At 46.0% G+C, this 16,453-nt stretch overlaps 2 protein-coding genes across 22 annotated transcripts in view; one reads left to right on the top strand and one right to left on the bottom strand.

The window, feature by feature from the left end:
- The window catches only part of LOC142160072 (uncharacterized), a 1,559,230-nt gene that overhangs the window by 889,662 nt on the left and 653,115 nt on the right, over window positions 1-16,453 (bottom strand). For 2 of the 18 annotated variants that reach the window (XM_075214965.1, XM_075214969.1), the window contains exon 1: window positions 3,960-4,023. The exons of the other annotated variants lie outside the window; for them this stretch is intronic. The gene's annotated coding sequence lies outside the window, so the exon portion shown is untranslated. Of the gene's footprint in view, window positions 1-3,959; window positions 4,024-16,453 lie in introns of those variants that run through there. 18 annotated transcript variants of the gene reach the window in all.
- Window positions 1-16,453, top strand: part of LOC142160082 (uncharacterized) — a 215,803-nt gene that overhangs the window by 178,121 nt on the left and 21,229 nt on the right. For 2 of the 4 annotated variants that reach the window (XM_075215003.1, XM_075215002.1), the window contains exon 1: window positions 13,127-13,288. The exons of the other annotated variants lie outside the window; for them this stretch is intronic. In XM_075215003.1, the coding sequence (XP_075071104.1) occupies window positions 13,211-13,288 (78 nt within the window). In that variant the 5' untranslated portion in view covers window positions 13,127-13,210. Of the gene's footprint in view, window positions 1-13,126; window positions 13,289-16,453 lie in introns of those variants that run through there. 4 annotated transcript variants of the gene reach the window in all.

Genomic DNA, 16,453 nt, shown 5'->3' with positions numbered 1-16,453 from the left:
GGAAGTGGACATACTGAGGCTATGAGGTGTGGGACATACTGAGGCTAGGAGGTGGACATACTGAGGCTAGGAAGTGGACATACTGAGGCTAGGAGGTGGACATACTGAGACTAGGAGGTGGACATACTGAGACTAGGAGGTGGGACATACTGAGGCTAGGAAGTGGACATACTGAGGCTAGGAAGTGGACATACTGAGGCTATGAGGTGTGGGACATACTGAGGCTAGGAGGTGGACATGCTGAGGCTAGGAGGTGGACATGCTGAGGCTAGGAAGTGGGTCCTACTGAGGCTAGGAGGTGGGTCCTACTGAGGCTAGGAGGTGGGTCCTACTGAGGCTAGGAGGTGGGTCATACTGAGGCTAGGAGGTGGGACATACTGAGGCTAGGAGGTGGACATGCTGAGGCTAGGAGGTGGGTCCTACTGAGGCTAGGAGGTGGGTCATATTGAGGCTAGGAGGTGGGTCATACTGAGGCTAGGAGGTGGGTCATACTGAGGCTAGGAGGTGGGACATACTGAGGCTAGGAGGTGGGTCATACTGAGGCTAGGAGGTGGGTCATACTGAGGCTAGGAGGTGGGACATACTGAGGCTAGGAGGTGGGTCATACTGAGGCTAGGAGGTGGACATACTGAGGCTAGGAGGTGGGACATACTGAGGCTAGGAGGTGGGTCATACTGAGGCTAGGAGGTGGACATACTGAGGCTAGGAGGTGGGACATACTGAGGCTAGGAGGTGGACATACTGAGGCTAGGAGGTGGTCATACTGAGGCTAGGAGGTGGATCATACTGAGGCTAGGAGGTGGACATACTGAGGCTAGGAGGTGGACATACTGAGGCTATGAGGTGGACATACTGAGGCTATGAGGTGGACATACTGTGGCTAGGAGGTGGACATACTGAGGCTAGGAGGTGGACATACTGAGGCTAGGAGGTGGTCATACTGAGGCTAGGAGGTGGATCATACTGAGGCTAGGAGGTGGACATACTGAGGCTAGGAGGTGGACATACTGAGGCTATGAGGTGGACATACTGAGGCTATGAGGTGGACATACTGTGGCTAGGAGGTGGACATACTGAGGCTAGGAGGTGGACATACTGAGACTAGGAGGTGGACATACTGAGACTAGGAGGTGGGACATACTGAGGCTAGGAGGTGGACATACTGAGGCTAGGAGGTGGGTCATACTGAGGCTAGGAGGTGGACACAATGAGGCTAGGAGGTGGGACATACTGAGGCTAGGAGGTGGGACATACTGAGGCTAGGAGGTGGACATACTGAGGCTAGGAAGGGGACATACTGAGGCTAGGAGGTGGACATACTGAGGCTAGGAAGTGGACATACTGAGACAAGGAGGTGGGACATACTGAGGCTAGGAAGTGGACATACTGAGGCTAGGAGGTGGACATACTGAAGCTAGGAGGTGGGACATACTGAGGCTAGGAAGTGGACATACTGAGGCTATGAGGTGGACATACTGAAGCTAGGAGGTGGGACATACTGAGGCTAGGAAGTGGACATACTGAGGCTAGGAAGTGGTCATACTGAGGCTAGGAGGTGGGACATACTGAGGCTAGGAAGTGGTCATACTGAGGCTAGGAGGTGGACATACTGAGGCTAGGAAGTGGACATACTGAGGCTAGGAGGTGGGACATACTGAGGCTAGGAAGTGGTCATACTGAGGCTAGGAGGTGGACATACTGAGGCTAGGAAGTGGTCATACTGAGGCTAGGAGGTGGTCATACTGAGGCTAGGAGGTGGTCATACTGAGGCTAGGAAGTGGTCATACTGAGGCTAGGAAGTGGACATACTGAGGCTAGGAGGTGGACATACTGAGGCTAGGAAGTGGTCATACTGAGGCTAGGAGGTGGGACATACTGAGGCTAGGAGGTGGGACATACTGAGGCTAGGAGGTGGACATACTGAGGCTAGGAGGTGGACATACTGAGACTAGGAGGTGGACATACTGAGACTAGGAGGTGGGACATACTGAGGCTAGGAAGTGGACATACTGAGGCTAGGAAGTGGACATACTGAGGCTAGGAAGTGGACATACTGAGGCTATGAGGTGTGGGACATACTGAGGCTAGGAGGTGGACATGCTGAGGCTAGGAGGTGGACATGCTGAGGCTAGGAGGTGGGTCCTACTGAGGCTAGGAGGTGGGTCCTACTGAGGCTAGGAGGTGGGTCATACTGAGGCTAGGAGGTGGGACATACTGAGGCTAGGAGGTGGGACATACTGAGGCTAGGAGGTGGACATGCTGAGGCTAGGAGGTGGGTCCTACTAAGGCTAGGAGGTGGGTCATACTGAGGCTAGGAGGTGGGACATACTGAGGCTAGGAGGTGGGTCATACTGAGGCTAGGAGGTGGGACATACTGAGGCTAGGAGGTGGGTCATACTGAGGCTAGGAGGTGGACATACTGAGGCTAGGAGGTGGACATACTGAGGCTAGGAGGTGGACATACTGAGGCTAGGAGGTGGGACATACTGAGGCTAGGAGGTGGTCATACTGAGGCTAGGAGGTGGACATACTGAGGCTAGGAGGTGGACATACTGAGGCTATTAGGTGGACATACTGAGGCTATGAGGTGGACATACTGAGGCTAGGAGGTGGAACATACTGAGGCTAGGAGGTGGGACATACTGAGGCTAGGAGGTGGGACATACTGAGGCTAGGAGGTGGGACACACTGAGGCTAGGAGGTGGACATACTGAGGCTAGGAGGTGGGACATACTGAGGTTATGAGGTGGACATACTGAGGCTATGAGGTGGACATACTGTGGCTAGGAGGTGGACATACTGAGGCTAGGAGGTGGACATACTGAGGCTAGGAGGTGGGACATACTGAGGCTAGGAGGTGGACACAATGAGGCTAGGAGGTGGGACATACTGAGGCTAGGAGGTGGACATACTGAGGCTAGGAGGTGGGACATACTGAGGCTAGGAGGTGGACATACTGAGGCTAGGAGGTGGACATACTGAGGTTAGGAGGTGGGACATACTGAGGCTAGGAGGTGGACATACTGAGGCTAGGAGGTGGACATACTGAGGCTAGGAGGTGGGACATACTGAGGCTAGGAGGTGGGACATACTGAGGCTAGGAGCTGGACATACTGAGGTTAGGAGCTGGACATACTGAGGTTAGGAGGTGGGACATACTGAGGCTAGGAGGTGGACATACTGAGGCTAGGAGGTGGGACATACTGAGGTTAGGAGGTGGGACATACTGAGGCTAGGAGGTGGGACATACTGAGGCTAGGAGGTGGACATACTGAGGCTAGGAGGTGGGACATACTGAGGCTAGGAGGTGGACATACTGAGGCTAGGAGGTGGACATACTGAGGCTAGGAGGTGGGACATACTGAGGCTAGGAGGTGGGACATACTGAGGCTAGGAGGTGGACATACTGAGGCTAGGAGGTGGGACATACTGAGGCTAGGAGGTGGACATACTGAGGTTAGGAGCTGGACATACTGAGGCTAGGAGGTGGGACATACTGAGGCTAGGAGGTGGACATACTGAGGCTAGGAGGTGGGACATACTGAGGTTAGGAGGTGGACATACTGTGGCTATACACTGAGCATTAAGAAAATATCAGAGGACCATTATGAGGCTATTAATTGGGCATTATAGGGCTGAGGGAATATGAGGAGGGGGACATGACCTGGCTATGAGGTGTATAGAGGATATAAGGTGGACATGACCTGGCTATGATGTGTATAGAGGATATAAGGGGGGCATCAGCAGGCTGGGCAGTGGGCACTATGAGGGCATGAGGTGGGCATTAGGATGCTGTGGGCAGACATACACTGATATGATGTGGCTGAGGGGGGAGATAGGAGACTATGAGGTGGGTGCAGCCTCCTAATTCCTGCTCCACATCCTCATACATCTGACCTAATACCTTCATCATCCTGTATCTGTGTTATATGTGTATCATTATATATCTATGTACTTACCCCTGCCAGCCACTGCCTCCTCTCACCCGGAAGATGTTACACGCCGACTTCCGGTCTGTGCGTTCCACCAGACTTCCGGGTTCTGCGTACCACCGGACTTCCGGGTTGTGTGTTCCACCAGACTTCCGGGTTGTGCGTTCCACCTGACTTCTGTATTCGAGCATCTGATTTGCTTTCCCAACCAGCTTCCGGGTGTCTGTGGTTCAGGAGGAGACGTTGTTGGATCTGGCAGCAGGTTCGTTATTATTATTCTTATACAAGGTGAGTAGAGCTAATACTGAGTAATCATAGTGCCCTGTTATTATAGGACAGGTGGAGCAGTCTCTGGTGTCCTGTTATTATAGTACAGGTGGAGCAGTCTCTGGTGTCCTGTTATTATAGTACAGGTGGAGCAGGCTCTGGTGTCCTGTTATTATAGTACAGGTGGAGCAGACTATGGTGTCCTGTTATTATAGGACAGGTGGAGCAGTCTCTGGTGTCCTGTTATTATAGTACAGGTGGAGCAGTCTCTGGTGTCCTGTTATTATAGTACAGGTGGAGCAGTCTCTGGTGTCCTGTTATTATAGTACAGGTGGAGCAGTCTCTGGTGTCCTGTTATTATAGTACAGGTGGAGCAGTCTCTGGTGTCCTGTTATTATAGTACAGATGGAGCAGACCCTGGTGTCATGTTATTATAGTACAGGAGGAGCAGTCTCTGGTGTTCTGTTATTATAGTACAGGTGGAGCAGTCTCTGGTGTCCTGTTATTATAGTACAGGTGGAGCAGTCTCTGGTGTCCTGTTATTATAGTACAGGTGGAGCAGTCTCTGGTGTCCTGTTATTATAGTACAGGTGGAGCAGTCTCTGGTGTCCTGTTATTATAGTACAGGTGGAGCAGTCTCTGGTGTCCTGTTATTATAGTACAGGTGGAGCAGTCTCTGGTGTCCTGTTATTATAGTACAGGTGGAGCAGTCTCTGGTGTCCTGTTATTATAGTACAGGTGGAGCAGTCTCTGGTGTCCTGTTATTATAGTACAGGTGGAGCAGACACTGGTGTCCTGTTATTATAGTACAGGTGGAGCAGACACTGGTGTCCTGTTATTATAGTACAGGTGGAGCAGGCTCTGGTGTCCTGTTGTTATAGTACAGGTAGAGCAGGCTCTGGTGTCCTGTTATTATAGTACAGGTGGAGCAGACACTGGTGTCCTGTTATTATAGTACAGGTGGAGCAGTCTCTGGTGTCCTGTTATTATAGTACAGGTGGAGCAGACTCTAGTGTCCTGTTATTATAGTACAGGTGGGGCAGACTCTGGTGTCCTGTTATTATAGTACAGGTGGAGCAGGCTCTGGTGTCCTGTTATTATAGTACAGGTGGAGCAGGCTCTGGTGTCCTGTTATTATAGTACAGGTGGAGCAGACTCTGGTGTCCTGTTATTATAGTACAGGTGGAGCAGTCTCTGGTGTCCTGTTATTATAGTACAGGTGGAGCAGTCTCTGGTGTCCTGTTATTATAGTACAGGTGGAGCAGTCTCTGGTGTCCTGTTATTATAGTACAGGTGGAGCAGTCTCTGGTGTCCTGTTATTATAGTACAGGTGGAGCAGTCTCTGGTGTCCTGTTATTATAGTACAGGTGGAGCAGTCTCTGGTGTCCTGTTATTATAGTACAGGTGGAGCAGTCTCTGGTGTCCTGTTATTATAGTACAGGTGGAGCAGTCTCTGGTGTCCTGTTATTATAGTACAGGTGGAGCAGTCTCTGGTGTCCTGTTATTATAGTACAGGTGGAGCAGTCTCTGGTGTCCTGTTATTATAGTACAGGTGGAGCAGTCTCTGGTGTCCTGTTATTATAGTACAGGTGGAGCAGTCTCTGGTGTCCTGTTATTATAGTACAGGTGGAGCAGACACTGGTGTCCTGTTATTATAGTACAGGTGGAGCAGACACTGGTGTCCTGTTATTATAGTACAGGTGGAGCAGGCTCTGGTGTCCTGTTGTTATAGTACAGGTAGAGCAGGCTCTGGTGTCCTGTTATTATAGTACAGGTGGAGCAGACACTGGTGTCCTGTTATTATAGTACAGGTGGAGCAGTCTCTGGTGTCCTGTTATTATAGTACAGGTGGAGCAGACTCTAGTGTCCTGTTATTATAGTACAGGTGGGGCAGACTCTGGTGTCCTGTTATTATAGTACAGGTGGAGCAGGCTCTGGTGTCCTGTTATTATAGTACAGGTGGAGCAGGCTCTGGTGTCCTGTTATTATAGTACAGGTGGAGCAGACTCTGGTGTCCTGTTATTATAGTACAGGTGGAGCAGTCTCTGGTGTCCTGTTATTATAGTACAGGTGGAGCAGGCTCTGGTGTCCTGTTATTATAGTACAGGTGGAGCAGACTCTGGTGTCCTGTTATTATAGTACAGGTGGAGCAGTCTCTGGTGTCCTGTTATTATAGTACAGATAGAGCAGCCTCTGGTGTCCTGTTATTATAGTACAGGTGGAGCAGGCTCTGGTGTCCTGTTATTATAGTACAGGTGGAGCAGACTCTGGTGTCCTGTTATTATAGTACAGGTGGAGCAGTCTCTGGTGTCCTGTTATTATAGTACAGGTGGAGCAGACTCTGGTATCCTGTTATTATAGTACAGGTGGAGCAGACTCTGGTGTCCTGTTATTATAGTACAGGTGGAGCAGGCTCTGGTGTCCTGTTATTATAGTACAGGTGGAGCAGGCTCTGGTGTCCTGTTATTATAGTACAGGTGGAGCAGGCTCTGGTGTCCTGTTATTATAGTACAGGTGGAGCAGGCTCTGGTGTCCTGTTATTATAGTACAGGTGGAGCAGGCTCTGGTGTCCTGTTATTATAGTACAGGTGGAGCAGGCTCTGGTGTCCTGTTATTATAGTACAGGTGGAGCAGCCTCTGGTGTCCTGTTATTACAGTACAGGTGGAGCAGGCTCTGGTGTCCTGTTATTATAGTACAGGTGGTGCAGTCTCTGGTGTCCTGTTATTATAGTACAGGTGGAGCAGCCTCTGGTGTCCTGTTATTATAGTACAGGTGGAGCAGCCTCTGGTGTCCTGTTATAGTACAGGTGGAGCAGGCTCTGGTGTCCTGTTATTATAGTACAGGTACAGCAGACTCTGGTGTCCTGTTATTATAGTACAGGTAGAGCAGCCTCTGGTGTCCTGTTATTATAGTACAGGTAGAGCAGCCTCTGGTGTCCTGTTATTATAGTACAGGTGGAGCAGGCTCTGGTGTCCTGTTATAGTACAGGTGGAGCAGTCTCTGGTGTCCTGTTATTATAGTACAGGTGGAGCAGTCTCTGGTGTCCTGTTATTATAGTACAGGTGGAGCAGTCTCTGGTGTCCTGTTATTATAGTACAGGTGGAGCAGACTCTGGTATCCTGTTATTATAGTACAGGTGGAGCAGGTTCTGGTGTCCTGTTATTATAGTACAGGTGGAGCAGGTTCTGGTGTCCTGTTATTATAGTACAGGTGGAGCAGGCTCTGGTGTCCTGTTATTATAGTACAGGTGGAGCAGGCTCTGGTGTCCTGTTATTATAGTACAGGTGGAGCAGGCTCTGGTGTCCTGTTATTATAGTACAGGTGGAGCAGGCTCTGGTGTCCTGTTATTATAGTACAGGTGGAGCAGACACTGGTGTCCTGTTATTATAGTACAGGTGGGGCAGTCTCTGGTGTCCTGTTATTATAGTACAGGTGGAGCAGGCTCTGGTGTCCTGTTATTATAGTACAGGTGGAGCAGGCTCTGGTGTCCTGTTATTATAGTACAGGTGGAGCAGGCTCTGGTGTCTTGTTATTATAGTACAGGTGGAGCAGGCTCTGGTGTCCTGTTATTATAGTACAGGTGGAGCAGACTCTGGTGTCCTGTTATTATAGTACAGGTGGAGCAGTCTCTGGTGTCCTGTTATTATAGTACAGGTGGAGCAGTCTCTGGTGTCCTGTTATTATAGTACAGGTGGAGCAGGCTCTGGTGTCCTGTTATTATAGTACAGGTGGAGCAGTCTCTGGTGTCCTGTTATTATAGTACAGGTGGAGCAGGCTCTGGTGTCCTGTTATTATAGTACAGGTACAGCAGACTCTGGTGTCCTGTTATTATAGTACAGGTACAGCAGACTCTGGTGTCCTGTTATTATAGTACAGGTGGAGCAGGCTCTGGTGTCCTGTTATTATAGTACAGGTGGAGCAGGCTCTGGTGTCCTGTTATTATAGTACAGGTGGAGCAGACTCTGGTGTCCTGTTATTATAGTACAGGTGGAGCAGTCTCTGGTGTCCTGTTATTATAGTACAGGTGGAGCAGACTCTGGTGTCCTGTTATTATAGTACAGGTGGAGCAGACACTGGTGTCCTGTTATTATAGTACAGGTGGGGCAGTCTCTGGTGTCCTGTTATTATAGTACAGGTGGGGCAGTCTCTGGTGTCCTGTTATTATAGTACAGATGGAGCAGTCTCTGGTGTCCTGTTATTATAGTACAGGTGGAGCAGGCTCTGGTGTCCTGTTATTATAGTACAGGTGGAGCAGCCTCTGGTGTCCTGTTATTATAGTACAGGTGGAGCAGACTGGTGTCCTGTTATTATAGTACAGGTGGAGCAGGCTCTGGTGTCCTTTTATTATAGTACAGGTGGAGCAGGCTCTGGTGTCCTGTTATTAAAGTACAGGTGGAGCAGCCTCTGGTGTCCTGTTATTATAGTACAGGTGGAGCAGGCTCTGGTGTCCTGTTATTATAGTACAGGTGGAGCAGGCTCTGGTGTCCTGTTATTATAGTACAGGTGGAGCAGTCTCTGGTGTCCTGTTATTATAGTACAGGTGGGGCAGTCTCTGGTGTCCTGTTATTATAGTACAGGTGGAGCAGTCTCTGGTGTCCTGTTATTATAGTACAGGTGGAGCAGTCTCTGGTGTCCTGTTATTATAGTACAGGTGGTGCAGTCTCTGGTGTCCTGTTATTATAGTACAGGTGGAGCAGACTGGTGTCCTGTTATTATAGTACAGGTGGAGCAGACTGGTGTCCTGTTATTATAGTACAGGTGGAGCAGACCTTGTTGTCACTTTACTATACTGCAGAGGGAGCTCTGACAGGAACTGGAGGAGACATCATAGTTGTAGATCAGGATGGTCAGGACATGAAATCAGTTACTTTGGGCAGCCTCTGTTATGTTTTGCAGGTTACCTAAAATGAAAACTTTGTATTCTCCATTCAGTGCAAGTTCTTCTCTCTCTTTCTGTAATTGTGCACATTGTATTGTGGCTAATATCAGAAACTCAACTTCTCCTGATAATAGTCTGTCAACTTTAGACAAATTCTTACATTAGCCATAAATTATAATATATATAATATATATAAACTCCGTTTCCCCACCACCATCCCCTGTAATTCAGTTCTCCTCTACCAATCTCCCCCTCTCGTGTAATTCATTTCCCCCCTGTCCTACTTACCTTGCATACAAGCAGTGGGCTCAGGAGGGGTGTGTCGTCCACCATGTTGCTACTGGCTTATTGAGAGAATGTGAACACACATAGGGGGACTATTTATTGAGCCTTACGCCATGCAGAAACATCTTTTTCCACGTGGTTTAGGCATTTTTAAATATCGGGCTAGTTGACAATAGGCTAAGTATCATATTAATTAAGCCGCAGTCCCCATAATACTCAATTGGGACTGTGGTTTGGGCCTATTTATCATGCTCTGAAAAGCTAAGCTTTTTGGAGCATGACCCCCATGGGGTAAGCCGTTCTGCTCTAGGAGGATAGCATCGCAGTAGAGGGTAGTTCGGATATCTCTCCGGCAGCCTTCGTGCTCTCCCCTCCTTTAAGTTCCTAAAAGACTGCGCATGTGACCAAAATAGCGCATTAAAGATTTAGATCCCAGAGTTAATGCTACAGTAAAGTTACCGCCATTGCGATAAGGGATGATAATTAATGGGGAGCAAATGTGGGCATTCATAAAGAGACCCCATAGTGTGGTGATAACAGCTCTCAGCCCGTCATTGATGATGATTATTACCATGGTGTTTCAGTACCCTCCTCCAACCACTGCTTGTATATGAAGTAAGACATGGTGAGAAGAGCAGGGCGGTGTTTAGGATTGTTAGGACATTCCTGGGTTTACCCTGCAGAATAAGATGCCCGGCATTGGGAGGTCACCCGCTGTTTATTCACACAATGATGTGCCAACAATAGTGGCCAAGACCCAGACAAACTTAAGTGGCCTATTAGTTATTCTGGTAACATGATACTTATAGGGCCCCTCTGGGCTAATGGTCCCCTAATACTCTGACCTTTCTTACAGTGGGGGCCCCATTTGTGTCGCTCAGCTCATCTTCCTGCATACAGGGCAGAGGTGCTGAGATTGAAAACCTGCCAGAGGAGATGCCAGTTATACCTACTCTTAATTTTAAAGTTGCCTGGCACCCTGCCCTTACCACTTCCACTCTAGAAGGTTTTATAATTCTGTTGTAAGTTTGGGGAACGAGTTGGGGTATTTTGAGAGTAGTTTAGAGATATGTGTTGAAGCAGTAATCCCACAAAAATATCACTGTGGCTATAAGAGGCATGTTGGTATTTATAATTCCCCCCTTTTTTCCTCCTTTGGGAAACATGTAAATTCAATAGATACGGATTTAAAGTTCATTGTTGAGAAATGTCTTGACTGTGGAGCCCTATTGCTAAATAGCACTCATTAAAAATCATGATAATCTGCTTTACACAGTTTCTCTGACATTCCAGTTGTAGCTGAGATTATTTGTGTGTTGCCTGCCTGGTGAGCCCTGAAGACAACCACCTTAGTCCATCCTGAGATAAGTTCAACCTAGTTCTTTCTACTCCATAGCAATGATCATTGTATGTATGTTATCTACAAACAGGGGCCATGCATAAGTCTCAATCATGTTAACCCTTTTCACCACATTCCACTCACTGACTTAATAATTGACCCTAACGGCAAAGCCTCAACTGGTTTTCACAACATTTTATAAAACAACTGGTTATAATCTTAAAAATTACATAAATCACGATTAATTTTATGATAATATATAACAAACTATGAGTAATACCATTCAACCAACCTCCCCACCCCCCAAAACCAATTATCATGGTTTGACTAGGTGCTAATATAGCCAATGTAGAGCTTATCCGCTCCCTCTAACGGTAAACATGTATATGCCTGGTGTCCACATACATATCAATAACTATTGGGCAAATATATTTGTCCTCGCAATCAATTTCATTGCCATAGAATAACAATCGAGATAGTTCTGTGGGCGCTATTCCTTCCATGGCAGTGCTAACATTTTTACACCATAACTGTTCAGCACAGTTTCATTTTACAGAGTTGATCATTTACTGTCTGTGATGGTCATATTATCATTATTATTATTATTATTATTATCTTCTATTTATGAGGCACCACAAAGGTCTGCAGTGCCGTACATAGAGCATGGGATAGCAGTACAGGGTAACAGTACATGGTGTACAAGGTAGTACAAAAACAAAGTGCAGTAAAAGCAAAGTGCAATAAGTATAAGTACCAACTAAGAAGAGAAAGGGCAAAGAGGTAAAAGTCAATTTCAGTATACAGATAGAATGGAAAGAGGGAGGTAGTGAGTGAGGGGTTGAGTCTGTGCCCAGTATTGAGGACACCACTTACAGGCTCAGGGCAGAGATGGAGAAGTGAAGGCACGGGAGGAGGGGATTTGGAGATGGGGGGAGTGAAGTAATGAACTGGAAAAGGACACAAGGAAAGAGGGCCCTGCTCAAGGGAGCTTACAATATAGGTGAGGGGGTGACTGACAGGAGACACAAATTGGCAAGGTGGGGTGAGGGACGAGAGCACTGAGGGGATACAAGCACATGAGTAAGTAGGATGGGGCGAGTATAGAAGGATAAAGAAGAGGGTTGGAGGAGGGCAGAATTAGGTGGTAGAAGGGAACGCTAACCTGAGCAGATGGGTTTTGAGGGAGTGTTGAAAGTTTGACAGGCTAGGGGAAAGTCTGATATAACGGGGAGATTGTTCCAGAAAAGGGGGGCAGCAAGTCTTGAATGGGAGGTGGTGACCAGATGGAAGATGAGGCGGCAGTCGTTAGAAGACCGTAGAGGGCAAGGAGGAGTATGAGTGGAGATGAGGTTGGAGAGAGATGGAGCAGTGGAGTTAGAGAAGACTTTATAGGTGGGGGTGAGGAGTTTGAAGAGAGGAAGCCAGTGTAGGGCTAGATAGAGAGGGGAGGCAGATGAGGACTGGAGGGGAGGTGGATAAGTCTGGCTGCAGCATTTAGTGTGGACTGAAGAGGAGCGAGGTGGGTACAGGGAGGCCAATGAGGAGCAGGTTGCAGTAATCAAGGCGGGAGATGATCAGAAAGTGGATGAGAGTCTTGTTGGCATCAGATTAGAGGAGGGTCTGATCCGGACTATAATTTACAGTACATGAGTGAATACAGTATTCACCCGTACCAATATATTATAAAACAAAAACGCCTGTATACAGTATAAACCCATGTCAATATGTCATATACTTCACCTAAAAATGGAGACTTTTAGTCTCTATTTTTTCTTTTAGAGTCAATTTAGTAACAGTAAAAGTACTTTCAATTCATATAAAGGAATAAACTAGAGACCATATTTACTACTGAATTGTTTTATATGTAGTATTTTATTTTCAGTATAATTCTACAGGACTTTTGTACTTATTAATAATTGTAATGTCTTCTGCAAGAAGCTGCACCGGAATTGCAGAGGTAACTGTTATTGAATCAGTAAAATATAGTATCTATGGGCCTGATTCATTAAGGAAAGCTAAGTAAAAAATTGAGTGAGTCGTCTATTGTACAAAACCATGTTACAATGTAAATTAGCTTTCTATTTTGCACAGAGGTTAAATACTGTTTGTTTTTTCATGTCTTAATTTTTTCGAATGAAATTAAAACCAAGACCGAAAAAGTCCCAAACATCTTTAATTATTGAATTTGTAACTGATTTCAAATGCAGCATATTGTACCACAGAGATGTCTGGGAAGACCAGCACTCCTGGCCACTGGTAATGGTGGTTTAACCTTACACAATGCAGCATTGTGTGATGGTAACTGAGCAGGGCTGTATGGCTAGGGAAAAGGGGTCACTCAATGTTTCATTTTTAAATATGTTAATAATTTTGATGTTTATTTACAAGTATTGTATTTTTATATTGTATTTTTGTCTAGACAATTGAGCTGTGAAGAACCAGAGAGTCTTTGCTAGATATCATCTGAGGGCGAGAGACATCCTTTATAAATCACTGATTCACTGAGGATGGACAAGGACAGGAGTCACATGACTGAGAGGATATTAAATCTCACCCTGGAGATCATCTGCCTGCTGACTGGAGAGGTGAGTAACCCTGTGATATCACTGTTATCTGTAGTAATATAACAGGGATATGACTGGAGAGGTGAGGAGTCTGTGATATCACTGTTATCTGTAGTAATATAACAGGATATGACTGGAGAGGTGAGGGAGTCTGTGATATCACTGTTATCTGTAGTAATATAACAGGATATGACTGGAGAGGTGAGGGAGTCTGTGACATCACTGTTATCTGTAGTAATATAACAGGATATGACCGGAGAGGTGAGGGAGTCTGTGACATCACTGTTATCTGTAGTAATATAACAGGATATGACTGGAGAGGTGAGGAGTCTGTGACATCACTGTTATCTGTAGTAATATAACAGGATATGACTGGAGAGGTGAGGAGTCTGTGACATCACTGTTATCTGTAGTAATATAACAGGATATGACTGGAGAGGTGAGGGAGTCTGTGACATCACTGTTATCTGTAGTAATATAACAGGATATGACTGGAGAGGTGAGGAGTCTGTGACATCACTGTTATCTGTAGTAATATAACAGGATATGACTGGAGAGGTGAGGGAGTCTGTGACATCACTGTTATCTGTAGTAATATAACAGGATATGACTGGAGAGGTGAGAGAGTCTGTGACATCACTGTTATCTGTAGTAATATAACAGGATATGACTGGAGAGGTGAGGGAGTCTGTGACATCACTGTTATCTGTAGTAATATAACAGGATATGACTGGAGAGGTGAGGAGTCTGTGACATCACTGTTATCTGTAGTAATATAACAGGGATATGACTGGAGAGGTGAGGGAGTCTGTGACATCACTGTTATCTGTAGTAATATAACAGGATATGACCGGAGAGGTGAGGGAGTCTGTGACATCACTGTTATCTGTAGTAATATAACAGGATATGACTGGAGAGGTGAGGAGTCTGTGACATCACTGTTATCTGTAGTAATATAACAGGATATGACTGGAGAGGTGAGGGAGTCTGTGATATCACTGTTATCTGTAGTAATATAACAGGATATGACTGGAGTGATGAGGGAGTCTGTGATATCACTGTTATCTGTAGTAATATAACAGGATATGACTGGACAGGTGACGGAGTCTGTGACATCACTGTTATCTGTAGTAATATAACAGGATATGACTGGAGAGGTGAGGGAGTCTGTGACATCACTGTTATCTGTAGTAATATAACAGGGATATGACTGGAGAGGTGAGGGAGTCTGTGACATCACTGTTATCTGTAGTAATATAACAGGATATGACCGGAGAGGTGAGGGAGTCTGTGACATCACTGTTATCTGTAGTAATATAACAGGATATGACTGGAGAGGTGAGGGAGTCTGTGACATCACTGTTATCTGTAGTAATATAACAGGATATGACTGGAGAGGTGAGGGAGTCTGTGACATCACTGTTATCTGTAGTAATATAACAGGGATATGACTGGAGAGGTGAGGGAGTCTGTGACATCACTGTTATCTGTAGTAATATAACAGGATATGACCGGAGAGGTGAGGGAGTCTGTGACATCACTGTTATCTGTAGTAATATAACAGGATATGACTGGAGAGGTGAGGGAGTCTGTGACATCACTGTTATCTGTAGTAATATAACAGGATATGACTGGAGAGGTGAGTAACCCTGTGACATCACTGTTATCTGTAGTAATATAACAGGATATGACTGGAGAGGTGAGGGAGTCTGTGACATCACTGTTATCTGTAGTAATATAACAGGATATGACTGGAGAGGTGAGAGAGTCTGTGACATCACTGTTATCTGTAGTAATATAACAGGATATGACTGGAGAGGTGAGGGAGTCTGTGACATCACTGTTATCTGTAGTAATATAACAGGGATATGACTGGAGAGGTGAGGGAGTCTGTGACATCACTGTTATCTGTAGTAATATAACAGGATATGACCGGAGAGGTGAGGGAGTCTGTGACATCACTGTTATCTGTAGTAATATAACAGGATATGACTGGAGAGGTGAGGAGTCTGTGACATCACTGTTATCTGTAGTAATATAACAGGATATGACTGGAGAGGTGAGGGAGTCTGTGACATCACTGTTATCTGTAGTAATATAACAGGATATGGCTGGAGAGGTGAGGGAGTCTGTGACATCACTGTTATCTGTAGTAATATAACAGGGATATGACTGGAGAGGTGAGGAGTCTGTGACATCACTGTTATCTGTAGTAATATAACAGGGATATGACTGGAGAGGTGAGGGAGTCTGTGACATCACTGTTATCTGTAGTAATATAACAGGATATGACTGGAGAGGTGAGGGAGTCTGTGACATCACTGTTATCTGTAGTAATATAACAGGATATGACTGGAGAGGTGAGGGAGTCTGTGATATCACTGTTATCTGTAGTAATATAACAGGATATGACCGGAGAGGTGAGGGAGTCTGTGATATCACTGTTATCTGTAGTAATATAACATGATATGACTGGAGAGGTGAGGGAGTCTGTGACATCACTGTTATCTGTAGTAATATAACAGGATATGACTGGAGAGGTGAGGGAGTCTGTGACATCACTGTTATCTATAGTAATATAACAGGGATATGACTGGAGAGGTGAGGGAGTCTGTGACATCACTGTTATCTGTAGTAATATAACAGGGATATGACTGGAGAGGTGAGGGAGTCTGTGATATCACTGTTATCTGTAGTAATATAACAGGATATGACTGGAGAGGTGAAGGAGTCTGTGACATCACTGTTATCTGTAGTAATATAACAGGATATGACTGGAGAGGTGAGGGAGTCTGTGACATCACTGTTATCTGTAGTAATATAACGGATATGACTGGAGAGGTGAGGGAGTCTGTGACATCACTGTTATCTGTAGTAATATAACAGGATATGACTGGAGAGGTGAGGGAGTCTGTGACATCACTGTTACCTGTAGTAATATAACAGGATATGACTGGAGAGGTGAGTAACCCTGTGACATCACTGTTATCTGTAGTAATATAACAGGATATGACTGGAGAGGTGAGGGAGTCTGTGACATCACTGTTACCTGTAGTAATATAACAGGATATGACTGGAGAGGTGAGTAACCCTGTGACATCACTGTTATCTGTAGTAATATAACAGGATATGACTGGAGAGGTGAGGGAGTCTGTGACATCACTGTTATCTGTAGTAATATAACAG

Source organism: Mixophyes fleayi, chromosome 6, assembly GCF_038048845.1.
Source record: "Mixophyes fleayi isolate aMixFle1 chromosome 6, aMixFle1.hap1, whole genome shotgun sequence".
NCBI lineage: Eukaryota > Metazoa > Chordata > Amphibia > Anura > Limnodynastidae > Mixophyes > Mixophyes fleayi.
The sequence above is the reverse complement of the archived record's forward strand: the minus strand, read 5'-3'. Positions and strand labels throughout refer to the sequence as shown.